The 16,549-nt window shown below is 48.4% G+C and overlaps 1 protein-coding gene across 4 annotated transcripts in view; it reads left to right on the plus strand.

Annotated features, from left to right (window-relative positions):
* The window catches only part of CECR2 (CECR2 histone acetyl-lysine reader), a 102,975-nt gene extending 86,637 nt beyond the window's left edge, over positions 1–16,338 (plus strand). For 2 of the 4 annotated variants that reach the window (XM_074902161.1, XM_074902162.1), the window contains 5 exons: positions 812–1,245; positions 2,376–2,504; positions 2,622–3,444; positions 5,517–6,924; positions 7,775–16,338. In XM_074902161.1, coding sequence (XP_074758262.1) covers positions 812–1,245; positions 2,376–2,504; positions 2,622–3,444; positions 5,517–6,924; positions 7,775–8,030 — 3,050 coding nt within the window. In that variant the 3' untranslated portion in view covers positions 8,031–16,338. The remainder of the gene's footprint in view (positions 1–811; positions 1,246–2,375; positions 2,505–2,621; positions 3,445–5,516; positions 6,925–7,774) is intronic. The other 2 variants (XR_012633381.1, XM_074902163.1) reach the window with 2 other exon arrangements.
* The last annotated feature ends 211 nt before the right edge of the window (positions 16,339–16,549 follow it).

The raw sequence follows: 16,549 nt of genomic DNA on the forward strand, positions 1-16,549 counted from the left end.
CTTACATAAGAAATCTCTTCCCGTGTGCTGGGTCATCACTGCACCAGCACCACCTTGAAATGGAAAATAGAGCTACCCAGCTTGTTGGGCTGCAAGTAAAAGTCCACTGGGAGAGCTGTTTCCTGAGGAAATTCAGGGTTGGTTTAGTGGAAACAACTGGAAAATCATTTGCTTCAAGCTCTTATCATTAACACTTCTCACATGTCTTTCCCTTCCTATCCACTCCAATGAAAAGTAGGAACCCCTCTGAGCAGAACTGTCCTGTGGAAGTGACACGCTGGTGTTGGCAATAGCTTTCATTTCAGGGTTAGCAAGTGCTTTAGAAACTGTACATGGATAAATATATTTGCTGATTTTCCTCTGTCTTGTAGCATACAGCAGAGATTTGAACAAGTCCAAGAAAAGTCTCTGAATGTAATCAAATGGCATTGTTGGAAGTTCGCATTTCTTCTCTTAGCACTCTCTGCTGGTTAACTGTGCAGGTCACACATCTCTGCGAGCAGAGTGGTGCTTCTCGTAATGTAATTCTTGGCGCTATGCTGGAACGCTGAATTAATGCTGACTCTGCAGGCTGTGCCACTAATGGTACTTTGTCATGCCTATGTGCTTGTCCTCTTGTGGGGTTACTGAATAAATCTGATGCTGCACTGCTTGAACATAAAGCAAAGTTGACTAGCTAGAAACAAAAGTCTTCCTCAAAGAAACTTTGTGGAAGGGAGATTATTTATCTCATGGGGAAATTCTGACGTTGCTTAATTGTTTCTCACTATAAGACTGTGTCCCTGATGTTGTTGGGGTTTTTTGACTGCAGAATATACCAAGATGGCTTACAACTTGGAGAGGTGTTTCCACCGAGCAATGATGAAGCACTTCCCTGGGGAAGATGGAGACACAGATGAAGAGTTTTGGATCAGAGAAGATGGGAGACGAGAGAAGAGGAGTCGGCGGACTGGCCGCTCCAGCACAGGCACTGTTTGGACTCGGTCACGAGACCCAGATGGACCAGGCAAAAGGCAGCAACGCCTGGAAAATGGAGGAAAACCTCCACCGTATCGAGCTACTTCCAGGGCTCCTGCTTCTTCCTCCTCTTCCTCTTCCTCCTCCTTCTCCTCATCCTCTGCAGAGGATCCAAGTGGCAACGCAATGCAGCCTTCTCGAGAAGTGGGCCCTTCCAATGGGCGAGGTTTCCCTCGCTCTCTGCAGTATGGTGGCATGCCCAGCCCTGTGCCACATCCCGGCCAGATGGTAAGGAGCAATTTCTGCTGTTCTTCACCCATCAGGCCCACGGAGGGAGGGAGGTAAAGGGGAATGAAGCGCTCTATTGTGAAATTCCTAGTGCATGGCAAGAACCCTTTCCCAGAGATTATAAGGTTCAGGGCTATGGTTTCTGCAACTGAAACTTTTCAGTCCTTAGATTTAAACTGGTACAGTTTCAATCTTTGTGACACTAGCTGGGAACAGTCTCCTAACGTTTCCCAAGGCTGGCATGTCCCTGTGTGGGCTTGTGCCAGCCCTGACTCTCTCAGTTCTCTTCTCTCCTTGGAGAATTACCCTGTTGTGCAAGGAAAGTGGTTACATTTCCTCTCTCAGCCTCCAGTTTATGATGCTGAACAAGCTGCTCTTCTTTTGTATCAGTTGTTTACAGATGCCTAGTAACTTTGTGCCATCTGTGTGTACTACTGCATTTTGTGTCTTGGGTATTTATAAAAGCAGTAAACAAAATCAAACAGCAGGCCACCCTGGACTGCAGCAGTGACCTCCCTTTAGCCAAACATTTCTTCTCTGAATGCCACCTGTCCTGCCTCTCCTCTGGGCTGTTCCTCACTCATTCTTCACTGCCTTTTCCGTTTTAACCAGTGATGTCTTGTGGTGTGGTGTATCTGGTGCTCCTCTGAGATCCAGGCTGTCCCTCACCCTTTTAGCTACAGATCAAACAAAACTTTTAGAGCAATTCTTGTAATGCTGATAGTGGGAGGCAGTAGAAAAGCTGGAGGCAATGAGTATTTTGGAATAAATCTAGCATGTTCACCCATTGTCCTCCTTGCATACTCTTGTCTGCTCCTCTCCTTGGAGTGAACCACTGGTCCCCCCAGTCCTCTCGCATGCTCCCAGGCATTCAGGTGGCAAGTGAGTGTATCACAACCTTGAGCTCAGGGATGCATGGCTGGGGTGTGAGAGAGTGGCTTTGGCAGGGGAGCTGTGTCACCTCATAGGAAAGAGGCTACAGGTTTTTCATGGTATCTCCAAAAAGCCCATCTGCTCATCTGTGTCGTTCCTTCAGCCTTGGCTTCTTCTTGCCTGCAGCAGCTCTGCTGCTTTTCTGCACTTCACAAAATGGTTTATGTCTCCTTCCCGCACCCATCCCCGTCCCCCAGAGACCAGCTGTGCCAGGAACCTTTGGTCCCCTGCGTGGATCAGATCCCACGAAGCTATACGGCTCGCCGCGAGTGCCTGAGCCCCATCCCGGAGACCCGGTCCAGCAGCACCAGCACTTTGCCATGCAGGTAAGAAGTGCTGCAGCCAAGGGATCCAGCACCCTGGAACATTAAGGCCCCCTCTGCTCCTCGTGGTGTAATGGCTCTCATTGAGACCCACCATGTCTTTCTCTCCCTCCTCCCCAGCCGAGCGTGGGACTGAGCGAGCACCGCGGGCACAGGCTGGCCGTCCCGGAGAAACAGGCATGTGCAGGACAGACCCACGTCACCAGCCTTGGCCACCGGCCTGGCGCCCTGCAGCTGGGGCGCATGAGTGGCCCCCCACCCGATGCCGTCTATCCACCAGCCCAGTTCCAGCAGGGCTTCCTCCCCCCAAGGCATAACGGGCCACCCATGCGGCCACCGGAGGGCTCGGAGGTCCCACCAGGGCACATGTACCGGCCCTACAAGTACCTGAACCGTGCACACCCAGCACTGTGGAATGGCAGCCATGGCCCCACTGGCCAGGGCACCATGGGGCCGGAGGAGAAGGCACCCATGGGTCCGGGGCCCTCGCTCCAGCCCCGCACCCTGGGCCATATGATGGACCCCCGGGCCATGAGGCCGCCACTGCCTCCCAGCCAGTGGACCGAGCAATCAAATTTCCTACCTCATGGGGTGCCTCCCTCAGGGTATATCAGACCGCCCGGGAAAGCTACTGGCCAGAGGATGCAGCAGCCATCAGCTGCTCTGTTTGGGGGACCACCTCAGGTTCAAAGAGGGTGCCAGGGCGGGGAATCCATGATGGACAGCCCAGAGATGATCGCCATGCAGCAGCTGTCCTCCCGCGTGTGCCCGCCGGGTGTGCCTTACCACCCTCGCCAGCCGCCCCCCCCGCACCTCCCTGGACCCTTTCCCCAGCTGGCTCACGCTGCATCCACCGCTGGTGTGCAGCCCCCGAAACCCATTGTGGGGAACGGGAGCTCGCAGGATCCAACCAGTCAGACCATGGAGACAGAGAGCAACCAAGGTAACCCCTCAAGCACCTGCTGGTAGCATTTGACCTTCCCTGCCTGCATCCCCCTACCTGCATCCCCCTGCCCACCTGCCCTTTCTTGCTGCCAGGCATCCCTCCCGCCTGCTGCACAGCGCCACCATTTCCTGGGCCAGAGCAGACCCTCTGCCTGCCGGTGTGTGCTTGTGAGGGGGGCAAGGGAGCACCCCCAGGCTAGTGTTGTTGCTCTTGGGTTCCAAACTCAGAGGGTCACAGATTTAACTGTCTTGCAGATGCACAGAACCTGTGTCTAAAACTGTGGCTTTATTTGGATTTGTGCCGCTAGAGAAGCAGAAAATACACCCGGACTTTCAGGCTTACCAGAGTCAGTCTTAAAGTGTGGCAGAGACTCAGCAACAAAAGAAGAGTTTTTTCTAGAAAAATAATTAAATTCTTGATTAAATAGTTGTGGGGCACAGATCTTTTATGCATGTCTTTTTTACTCTAAACTGGAATATATTTTCTGCTCCAGCCATCACGTAGATTTTTCTAAGATTTTTCTTTGTTTCACTGTAGCCTGCCAGAGGTCCCCTCTGTTCCAGCTATACCTGCAAGTTTTCAGTTTGCCATGGGGTGCAAATGCAAAGCATAGGTTGTGATGCTCCTAGAGCTCACTTGGAGTTAATAGAAAAATTGGATCTGCAAAGAGTTAGGCAAGGAAAGAAGATGTTATGTGGATAAATGCTTTAAATATACTCCTTTGAGTATGGCTTCTCCTCTGAAATGCACATGTGCCTTGTGAACTCTCAACATCTCAAACTCTTCACACAATAGGAAAAAGCTTCTGACCAGCTGAGTCAGTTCAGATGGGATGGCAGCATGTTGTGTGTGTCATCACAAGTTTCCTTCTAGTTGAATTTCATTCATTCTAGCTGGCAAACTAAAGATTAAAAAAAAAAAACTTAAAAATAAAACAAATCTAAAGTAGAGATCAAAAAACCCCAGAGATCAAAAAAAAATTTTGTTTTCATTAATTCTAGCTGGTAAACTAGAGATCAAAACCCTTGCTTCTTTTATCAATCCCTCGTGTGCCTTGCACTAAGAGGAAACTCTTAAGCAATGCCACACAAGGAAAAAGTCATCATCATTTAGCTGTGCTGGATATAGAACAGAGACCAGGGAAAGATGTTGAGTGACTGCAGGGCAGAGTAGCTGCATCTCCAGATCACAGTTGGTTAAAATATGACTGCAATCAGCTCTGCAGCATCTTAGTGTGTGGTAGCACTTCTGCCCAAGCTGTGGGCAAGTTGAATCTGCAGACCAGAAGGGGCAACACAGCCTGAAATAAAACTGCCATTATCCCAGCTTCTCATCTTGCTGTCACGTGGGTCCCACTCTTGTATTTTCCAACTCTGCCTCTCCATTAGGTAGCCTTTGCACACCCATGTCTTAGACCAAACCCATGAGTGCAATGTTACTCCAGTAGAGGTGTGACTCATCGGTGGCTTCTAAGCTACAGTGTGCCTGTATCCTGAGAGTTCTATCCACGTGTTCCACCTTTCCAGGAGAGGTGCAACCTCATGAATAGTTTTTTAAAAGAGCTCTTTTAAAAGAAGCTGGTAAAGAGCACCCAACTTTGCAAAAATGCACTTCAGAATTGCTAAACGTTTCTGAAGGAAAGACTGCGTGATGGATGTGGGACTGAGGCTGCAGCCCTGCAGAAGAGCAGTTGTCTTGGTGCCATGCTCCAACAGTCCTGTAGAGAGGTTTGATTAGGGGATGGCACATTGTAGGCTTTGGAGTACTTACAATGGAAGGACCTTCATGGCTTTAGAAAGTCACTCTTTTTTATCTTCCATTCGCACAAAAGTGGAATGCTTTCTCCACCTAGAAGTTAGGGACTTTTCAGGCAGGGCTGTCCAGCAACTTTGCGTCAGCAACAGAAGAGGATGCTGAGAGGCTACTTTGGTAGACCTAATTAAGCTGGCAGGAATTACTCTTAGACGTGTGCTTTGGGTGAGCATGAGTAGGGATGTGTATTTGTGAAGCAGGGAGGGCTGATTTCTGAAATTACACCGATGTGTGACTTTTCCCCCCTCTCTTTCCAGTGGAGCCACCGACAGGCATAGACGAGAAGGCTCAGTGCATTGGCATTCCCGACGGGGCCTACACCAAACTCCTACCTCATCCCAAGCCCCCACTGCCCATGGAGTGCACCAGGCGCAGCTTGCCCCCAGACGGGGAGGGGGACGGCTCCAGCGTGAAGGGTGACCTGAAGGCAGGGCAGGGCAAAGGCACGTGGCCAGTGGAGAGCGGCTATGCTGGCAGCCCAGGCTGTGTGAGGGACCTGGTGCCCACCTCCGAGAGAGGGGGTCCCCTGCCTGAGAATGGAGCAGCAGGGGAGGGGCCAGCAGCTGGCACCGAGGGGAAGGGGCTAGCCACCAACCTGCTTGAGAAGCCCCTCTGCAGTGGGGGGAAGGCTCTGCCTGAAGCAGCTGTGCCTTGCATGGGACAAGGCACCAGCCTCCCTAGTGTGGATGCCGGCTCCATGGGGGCTGCCCCTAACCAGTTCCACCCTCTCTACATGCCTGGTCTGGAATACCCGAATTCGGCTGGGCGGTACCACATCAACCCGGGCCTGCAGGGGTTCGGCCCTGTGATGGGGGCAAAGCCTCCTCCTCCTGCCTCCCACCCCCAGCATTTTCCCCCGCGGGGTTTCCAGCCAAGCAGTGCCCACCCTGGTGTCTTCCCCCGGTATCGGCCCCCCCAGGGCATGCCCTACCCCTACCAGCCGCAGCCTCAACCTTCCTACCACCACTACCAGCGACCGCCCTACTACGCCTGTCCACAGGGCTACTCAGACTGGCAGAGGCCTCTCCACCCCCAGGCCAGCCCCAGTGGGCACCCCACCACCCACCCATCCCTGGCCAGACCCCCTTTCCCGGACCGGGGGTCCACCAGTGGCTTGCAGGGCTGTGAGGCACTGAGCGCCGCCCTGGCCTCTCCCAGCCGCATGGACGTAGCAAGTGCCAAAGAGGTTTCTCCGAGTGACGGCCAGGATCTGGGGCCTGAAGACGAGAAGTCTGAGGAGTCGCAGGAAAGACCAGAGAGTCCCAAAGAGTTTCTTGATTTGGACAACCACAACGCGGCCACGAAGAGGCAAAGCTCGGTGGCAGCGGGGGAGTTCCTCTATGGAGCTCCCCCACCGCACCTGGGTTCAGGGATGGGATTTGGCCCATCGGCTTTCCCTCCCCACGGGGTGATGCTACAGACTGGCTCTCCTTATGCATCCCGGCATCCTGCCAGTCATTTCCAGCCCAGGACATATGGATCACCCATGAATGCTCACCTGTCTCATCATCCAGCCTCCAACCAGGCCAACGGCCTCTCTCAGGAGGGACCCCTGTACCGCTGCCGAGAGGAGAACATAGGTCACTTTCAGGCCTTGCTGATGGAGCAGAGAGGCAGTGGAGGTGGCATGGGGGGGCCACCCCAGGACTTGTATAGACCCTCGGGGTAAGATCATGTTTTCTGCGAGAAGGCAAGGTGGGAGGGGGGTGATGCCTGGGTGGCGATAAGCGTTGGATATCCTTGAAAGGATATGTATGGCTTGAAGTCAGAGGAGATGGCAAGCGAAGTTGAAAGGCAACTCTTAGACCCTTGGAGTAAGCAGTCACCTAAGTTGGAGAGAGTCTCACTGCAGCTCCTTAGAACAAATAGCAATTGCTATCATGCAGATCTATTAGACTGTCCCATCCAATCCCCACACCAGTGCTTTGTTTTATCTGACCATGATTTGTAATGTGTCATCCAGGGTTGTGCATCTCTTAATCAAATGGACTCTTCCCATTTTCTCTGCAAGAATTTTATTGCATCTTTCTCATATTGTGGCAAAGTAGCTGACTTAAAAGTTCATAACAAGAGTTAGCCTCTTGTTGTGAACTCCTTTAATGTTGCCCCCTTTTTCCCCTCCTCTTGATTTCCCCTTCCTTTCTGTCTTAAATTTCCCTAAACAGAAAATTCCTTCTCACTGTGACTACTATACATATCACATTTTATTCCTGAGTGGAAAATTCTGCTACTCCAAACATTCCCTGTTCAGATTTTATAAATGTGCTTTGACTGTTACTGTTTTGTCATAGTCTTAGTATGACAGTCCTTCTTCTAGTATTCAGGGAGCTTGGCTTACAGCTAAGCCATTGGAGGAGTGGCATGGATTAAAGCTGGTGCTTTTTGGGGAAGACAGAAAGAAGAGTACAAGATGCATGCTTGTATGAGAATGTTGTGTGTATGCATTCAACAAAGTAGATGGGATTTGCTCTTGATGTTCATGTGTTAAAACTCTCTCCATTCAACATGGCTTCAGAATGCAAATGCATCAGGCTCAAGTTCCCTTCCCGAAGATGCCTACAGCAACCATGTCCCGGGAAGATTTGACATCACAAAAACCATCAGCGTTGCCTCTGGATCAAGTAAGGGCTGCTAGAGAGAGCAGAGTTGAAATGCGAGTCTTTCTCTTCCCACTGGTTAAAGGAGTAAAGTCTTTAATGAGAGTGGGAAGCACTGGAGGAAGCTGGGAAGTGAACTACTGCTATGCAGAGGAGTTGGGGATGTCTCTGTAATCTTAGTTGGCTGTAAAACATAACCTAGGCAAACCGATAGTGCTAGCTTTGAACTAGGTGCATGCAATCACAAGGTTATGCCTTTCTAAAGCTTCCAGTTAAAGCCTTCAACTCTTGTTCTTCCTCTTCCAGAGCTAGTCCGAGGAAGGAAGGACCTCATGAAGACGAAAGCCACACATGATTTGGACAAGGGGGAGGAGGGGCAGGCCTTCCTCCCACCCTCCCCTCGCCCAAGCAGCATGTAGCTTCCTGGGTCCGTGGAACATGGTGCCACGGCGGCTTTTGTGTTGGAAACCTGGAGCAGTGCTGGGCCCCAGCCAGCTGAGCAGCTGTCTCGCCACCGCAGGGCGGGCGTTGCAAACTAGTGGCTTTCTGTGACTGGAGACTGCGGTCTTGTTCAGGGTTTGAGGGATTTTTTTTTGGGTGGGGAGGGCGGGGGTGGGGGCAGAAACTTTCATTGACTGCTAAACTCAGGTATATTTTTCAGGGTGGAAGAGGATGATGATGGAATTTTACTTGTAGTATTAATGTGTGTGTTTTGGAGCTGGATCCAGTTTACAGAATTTAACCTGTTGCCTTTTTAAATAAATTTCTGTTGTTGGTGAATGTATTGTACATAATGGGGGAGGGGGTGGGCCCAGCTTGTAGTGGGCTTAGCACTGGAGGAATCCTTTACTGTTTACAATCATATCACACTGAAATCTTTCAGGATAGGGTGAGGGTTTGGGGGAGTGGGGAGAGGTGAGGGAATGTGTGATGGATGACTTGCTGTCCTCCTTCCTGTCATCTGCAACAGAGACACGACCCAACAGTTGGTTGACTTAATAGCAGGAATTGCTCAGGAGCATAATGTGTCCTCCTCTTTCTCTTGTCTTCCTCCTTCCCCTTTCACCCCCATCTCTGCCGCTCTGGATCCGGGGCCCGAGTGCACTTCCAGCTCCTGTCATCGTGGGGGAACAAGGAAACCAGGACCAGGAATTGAAACCAGAACAGGACACTCATGACATTGTTCTTTCTGTTAGTATAGTACCCTTCTCCATGCCTTTCTGATAGGAAAAATGTAAGCTCTAGAAAACAGAAAATGGCATAACTGGTCATCTTGTACTTCTTTCGGTGAAACCGGTAGAGCAGCATCTATTCAGTAGAACAAATATTGTGCAAATCTGTACTGCCCTGCTGCCCAAGGAGTGGAGCCAAGTGCCCACCTTTCTTTCTCTGTCCCTTGGCTATATTCATTTCTTAGCTGCAGCAAAACAGAAGGTACCCCAGGGTTCCTGACCACTCCTCATTGCTGTGAAGGAGCAGCATGAGTCTGCTTTAGGGGAACAGTTGGTTTGCTGCAGCGTGAGCTGTTTGTTGGCCTGTGGAGCTGGGTTTGGTGTTTGCAAGCTGCAGGTGAATCAGAAAGCACTGATTGAAAATCAGATGTTGAGGTGGCATGGCTTTAGGGGTGGAGGACAAGAGGACCGTGTGCTCGAGTTGACTTGGTTTACCTCTGCCATCATTGATGCCAGAGCAGCAAGTCCTACAGGGCTAGTAGCAGCTTCACCTGGAGGCTGTGCACAGTCTGCAGGGGCTTTCCTCACCAGTTGCAGTACTGCACTGGGGAAGCCCTGTGCACCAGTGCTTAACCAGGCATTGATATTCAAATACAGGTTTGACAAAGGAGTTGGGTAGGGCTCTTGTCTGCAGATGTTTTTCACATCTTAAACCTAACAAGGAAATACAGCTGATTATTCTTGGGGGAGGTGAAGTAAAACAAGGTGGAGTTGCTACCTGACAAGAGGGGGCAGCAAGATCTGTGGGGACCACAGCCCTAGTGCTGGTTGCCCTGGGGGACAGCAGTATGGTTAAAAGGGGGATGTGCCAATGTGTTGTAGAAATTGTGCTAGCAAAAGTACAAGTGGCAGCGGAAGTGAAGACAGAGCAGCATGCCCTTTAGTCTGTGGTACCAACTAAGGGAGGGTCTTTGTTTCCAGGTTCCTGGAGGATTTTTCTGGCTGCTTTGTTTTCTTGGATGGTGCCATCACCCATCTTTTGCACTAACATGTCCAACTGCACCGCCTTTGTCCTGCTGTGTAGATCTATCATGTACTGGCAAAGCTGTTTGAGCAATTTGCAGGTAGCATCTGACTGAGCCTTACTCCTTCCTAAGCTTTTGGAAGCACAAAAAGCCTAAAAGATAAGAAATATTCTTTCTGGAAATAGAACAAGGAAGGACTACCACATTAGTGCTCTCTTATGAGTGAGTCTGTTGCTACAGTACTTTTGCCTCTGATGAACTGTGCATTTTCCAAGCCTAACAGAAGTTAAACTTCATGCTATTCCCACAGGCTTGTTTATAAATGCTGTTCTTATCCACTGCTGCAGCTAGCCTGTGAACTATAGCTGTTGTCTTCTTAGTCTAGTGACTAAGCAACTCACTAGTCCAGCGAGTTGCCTGGGACAGCTGGCTGCTCTGCAAAGGAAGACTTCGGTATTATGTGAATTACTTACAATATCTATCTATAGATGACATATTATGAAAGGGAGATTTTTTTGGTGGTTTTTTTCTTCATTTGTGTTCATCTGTCAGGGAGCAGTTGTCACTGGTGGATTGGTAGTAACTGGAATAGATGATCCTGAAGGTTGTCCATCGACTGAGAAGCAGGTAACTGCTCTCCCCAGCCAAGAACATTATGCTATGGCTCATCCAAATTTGTCCCAGATCTGATGGTCTGTTGCTGGTTTGTCAGCTGGAAGTGGGTTTTCAGAGGTGCCCCAACTGCTCGGAAGTGCAGGTCTAGATCCTTCACTGAATGGAGGTTCTGAAGCAGTAGTAGGTATTTATGAAAAACTGCAAGTATAACTGGTCTTCAAGACAATAAACCTGGGACAAATGAAACCAGTTACTTCTTGTAAAGCAGTCTTTAGTTCATTGTAGATAAAAAAATAATTTGAAATAGCACATTTTAAAATACAAGAACTGTAAAATATAACTTGTAGGAAAGTTTTCAAAATTCTGGAAATGTGAATGTAGATTCTGCAAACAAACTTCAGCCTGTGTATTCTGTATCACAGACAGTTACCCAGATAGTTGAAGTGCCTTTCATTCAGCTCATTGTGAGCTTTGTGGAACAGGAAGTTTTCAGAAGCTATAAGAAAAAACAAAACAAAACAAAAAAACCAAAACAAAACACCAACTAGCTGAAGCACTCGGCCTTCAGCTGGAACTGGCATTGAAAATATGGTTCTGGTGGTCATGGTATCTGGATGAGTACCAAGCCCAGATCAAAACAGGGGACAAATAAGAAAGACAAGAATTGCTTGTGGTCTGCCTGGAGAGCATAGTGGAGTGTTAGACAGTGATGGACACCCTGAGGATGCTATATGGAATGTGCAACATGAAGATATTATCCCTTACCTGACATAATGCAAATCTGGGAGAAGGATTTGACTTGCAGATGGTAGACAAAACAGATTAGTGAAGCTGACTCCTCCTGGGAGGGTTTCTAGGTAAAAGCCTTCTGATGTAGTCAGTAATTCTTATTAAAGCAACTAACAAGCTGCTGTTGTGAGGACACATGGTTTATATTAGAAAAGTACTAATACGGCTTTGGGGGAACTATGTCTGGGCTACAGGTACAGGGCTATCCTGGGGACAGGGCGTGCTAAGAGATCAAACTTCTTGCGTAATCTTAGCTAAGATTTACTAGATTTTCAAATGCTTTGTTCATAAGCATTTGGTTGTTGTTTTTTTCCTTTTTATGATGACATCTAGGGATGCCCCAAAAATCAGAGCTCTATTCCTCTAGGTACAATCAGAGCAAATCTCAGAAAATTGGCACCCCTCAGAGGGCATGAGGCAGAGAGTGGATTGCCAGGGTGGAACACCAGTGGAAATGTACAGGGAGGAGCAGAAAATGCAAATTTTATAGTTTCCCAGCCCATGCTACACAGGGCTGCTTTATAGATATTGCAAAAGAGACAGGCTTAAGGAAGGCTTCAGAAGAGGGTAAAATGGCAGCTCTTTTTTTACAGAGTGGTACTTTTTGCCATGGGTTGGCATGCAATGCAGGGGAAATGTAGCTGCATTTTAAAATATCCTGACTTTTGGGTGCCATACTTGTGTTACTATCTTAAATAATATTTTAACACAACAGAGAGAAATTCTAGCCTCTGGTTGGAAGCCCTCTTTCTCATCCCCCAGCATTGTTGTAGTATAATACATTACCAGTTGGTCCTTTTTCAGAAAGCATCCTGAGTTAGTGACTTTGCAAAGTTTCCTGTAGCTATTACTTTTTGCATATGGAGAATGTGTTTTGCTATAATTATGGATTGCATGTTAAATGAAAGTATGTAATATGTAGAACAAATATAATGTTGACCATGCTTGGGCATGCCAAAAATTTCCAGTATTATCAGAAGAGTTTTGTACGCTCCTCTGGCTTGTTCAGCCTCTTGCTCTCCCCACTGCCACCTTCTTTACAAGTGGTGTGTGGTGTTCCCAAGCCCCCAAGATGTTCAGTTGCCATTATAAATGCCATTGTATAAACTCCTCCTGGGACTCTGGAAGCTTTGGCATCTTAAGTACTACAGGCACTGGCAATTCAACTGAGTACTTTTAAGAAGGCCAGTCACTGAAGCTTCCCAGTGATTTTTAGCTGTGTCCAGCAGAAGTTTGCAGTCTATAAATTCCATGGTGTAACCCACCAAACCACTCTGTAGCAATCCAGTGCAACAGCCTGCAATGAGAAGGACAAAAGAGGAAAGTAAATTTGAAGCTTCCAGGCTTGACTGGTTTGATTTGTGACTTTAAAGTACATGGAGACACTTTTCTTGGAAGAGCTTCTGATTCCTTCTCATCTGCCAAATGCCTTTCCCATACAGACTTTCCGAAACAAATCTCATGTGTATATTTTTGTAAGTGTGGTTTCTCGGGGTCTTGGAGAGCTATCAGCTTCTTGATGTCTTATCTGAAAGCTAGTCATAGAGGCTGTCTTTCATTCTGCTGACGGAGTCAGTTCTCCTGAAGTTTGTCACCCCAACATTTCTTCATTTAGAATGAAAGTATAATTAGAAAACAACCTTCCTTTATTCCCTCTATGATCTCTGTCAGTCTTCTGTGCATCAATGTGTTCAGCCAGGGCTGTTGCTTTGTTCTGGATGGATTTGTTCCGCTTTCCTTTTCTGAGGAGACCGTGTTGCCATATGCATTGTGGAATTTTGGAGAAGGTGCCAAACTGAGTGACAGGGAAGTGCCATCCCAAGGAGTGGCTTGGAGAGGACAAACAGGAGTTTGTGATGGTGTGGTCAAATAGGAGTTTTTGATGGTGTGATTGCTCCTGGTTACCATCACTGCAAAGCAACTGTGCCACTGGGTCTGCGCTTAATCAGAGCAACCTCTTAAAAAGTTTTTACTGCGGTGCATTGGTGGAGAGTTTGCTCTTGCAGGATTCCTCTTTCATTTTAAGTCTGGCACTGGTGGTTGAAGAGCAGGTGTGTGAGTACCATATCCTTTCTGTAAGGCCAAGATTGAGATAGCAGGCTATGAAAGTAGCATGGCAGCTGCAGGCCATGTGACAGGCTTTAAGAGCATGTGCTTATTGTAACTGAGAAAGCATCTCAAATGTTGACCTTCCAGCCTTTCCCCATCTGTACCTGTTTAACATACAGATGGAGGTAAAGCACATTTGGGCTTGGCAGGACCCCTGCCGCCCATGCGGAAGGAAAATGCTTTTAACCAGCACATAATGAACAATGCGCTCTGGTTTTCACTCTCTGCTGCCCACCTCCCTCTCTGAAAAAGCTGGTGAAGGACCCATTTCCAGCTGTCTCCGGAGCTCCTGGGATGACAAGAGCAAGGCTCAGTCCACCCTTAGTCAAGGGAATTCAGGACAGGGTTGTATGTATTTGAAACTACATAGTAACATCCAAGTGTACTTTTGAAGCACAGGTGTAGCAAGCTGTGTGGTGCTGTTCCCTTTTTGATTACTCTCCTGCCTCGGCTCACATGCAGTATTTTGACAGACCATGGAGCATTTTGTAGTTTTAACACTGCTGGCCTTGCATCGACTGAGGTTTTTTTTTCCTTAAACTGCAGCAGTGGCCAAGATTTCTTTAGGCAAAGGTCTTCCTCTTTTTGAAACATGGGTGTCAAAAATGGACAGCGCAGCCAGGAAAGAGCAAGAGCCACATCCACCAGTGGAAGAGGGGATGAAGGATTAATTAGGGCTGAGGATTGATTGAGATTTTCACCAACTCTAGCAAGTCCCTCTGTCCTTTGCCTCTTTTATTTAGAAACATTTGGCTCACTAGCAGAAGGGCAGTAACTGGAATATCTTTTAAATAATAGGAGAACTGACTCTGTGTGGGCAAAATTCCCTTGTTGCGGACAAGGTTAGACCAGATGGCCATTAGGGACTGGGACTCCTTTGGCCTTCAAATGGGTAAGAGGCAAGCAGACACCTAGTGCACTCAAATGCTCTGGAATACATCAGAAGAGTGAGCTCCCTTTCTGAAGCCAGCCGGGCAGCTACAGGATCTCAGGCCTCAACTTTTAGTCTGGAAAGTCCTCTGATCCCCTTGTGTCATACGCCAACACTTCCCCTCTCCTTGCTTTCTAGCTTTCAAGTTTCTTTCCCTCTGCTCACTTTGCAGCAGTCAGTTGCTGTCAAATGCAGAGATGAAAGCTCACTGCCCACGCGAGTAGAAGGGCAGAAGATTGAACTTCCCATCTGCCTCCTCTGCACATGCATATAGAAAGCAGGTGGGGAGTACACATTCACTCTCCTTATGAAATTAAGTTGTCCTCAATGGCTCACTAGTGTTCTCTTGTGTGCCCCCAGGGTTTGCCACCCTGGCACAGCAATGTCTGTCCCTCTGCCAGCACAAGGATTTGCTCCTGGCCCTGGCGCAGGATTCCTGCATGTGATCCTGGCATGTCTACCTCCAAGAGGGCTTAGGTTAAAAATATATACTGTGTACAACCGTGAAAACTGTTGCCTCTCTTCCTTGATAGATCACTGAACACCGCTGCCTCATTTTTTCTGAGCAATAATAATGTGCAGCAGTGCAACTTTGACCTTCCCATATTGTTTCAGGGAGCAGATGGCTATGAAACATGCTGGGGGGCTTCACAGCATGTAAGGTGCTTTTTGCAGCCCTGCATCTTATGTACACCATGTTCCTGCTTTCCCAGCAACCGTTGCATTGATTTAGATAGCCAGGAGAGAGCTGGTTGCTGCTTCCGTTTGGGAAAGTAAAAAGGGAAGGGAGCAAGTTGGTAAAGTTGAACCTCTTCCATGAAGCAGAACACATGGAAAAGGTGCCTGTTGCTGCCCTGGAGCAAGGGGTGGGTTCACCACTGATTTAATGCCTTTGAGGGGGAGGAGAGCATCCTGCTGCTGCTTCACTTAGCATTGATGGGGGAGGTGGCAGGAGAACCTATGCCACTACATCCATTTTTCTGAAGTTGGGTGACACAGTTGGGGTTTTTTTTGTATTATTGTAAGTTTGTAAAGAATGTAATCTGTCTGTCAGGGCACAAGGAGAAAACGGGGGCCTTTCTCGTTTTGGGTGAGGCTGCTCTTATGTTGCTGTGTTGTTTGTTGTTGGGCAGGGAGGGGTTGGCAGCCATGGGCGCAAAAGTCTGGCCCTTGTCAACTGCTTGTAACTGTCCCAGGGCAACGGGGGAGTGAGCTGATGCTGCAGCAGAGACCTCCCACACCAAGCTGTGAAAATGATCCCTGCATGTGTCCCTCAGTGAGGGGAATCTGACCTGCATGGGGCTCTGTGCTGGGGTGTTATGCTCAAGGGCTGGTCCTGCTGTCTTCAGCTCAGTTAGAAACTGAGCTGGCTGGCTGCCCATGCTGTTTAGACAAGGTTGGATTCGATAGCCTAAATTTCTCAGTGCAAGGAGGAGTTCATGCTGATGTTGCTTTCCCCAGCACTTCTCTCCCAGTAGGGGCTCGGGTGCTGCATCCCCATCACCTGCTGCCCAGGAGCCCCAGCTCTCACCCCTGCCTCCCTCCCTGTCCCGTAGAGCACAGTGTCAGGGATCCTCTTCTCTCTCCTGCTGCTGCAAAGTTGTGTGAACTTTCCTGGTCAATACTGGAAAGGGGAATGCTATTTATTTTTATATTGTGTATATTTTGTCTTGGTCTGCTGATTACCTTTGTTCCCCAAGAGCGACAGTTACCTCAATAGTTAGTTTAATACTGTGTGTTGGGTAATTTTTTTAAAGAACTTTTTTAAAAGCTTGATCCTTGGAGGTCTGTAGATTTTATTTCCATATGAATTGGTTATTTTGTATAAAGTACGTTCTTAAAATAGCAATCACCCTTGCTGTATGTGTGTTTTCTTGTCTCCTGGATGGTGTCCCTCTTCCTTTGTAAGGAGGGAGCGCATGGGGGTGGGAGGGGAACACAGAGCTTTTTTCAGAGGCAAAGCCCTGAACTGCAGACATGGTTGTACCACCTGATATCCATTTACAAGAGAGCACCTGGAAAGATAATTGGGATCATTTCCCCTTCCGAAAC

The sequence above is a fragment of the Athene noctua genome, chromosome 3, assembly GCF_965140245.1.
Source record: "Athene noctua chromosome 3, bAthNoc1.hap1.1, whole genome shotgun sequence".
NCBI lineage: Eukaryota > Metazoa > Chordata > Aves > Strigiformes > Strigidae > Athene > Athene noctua.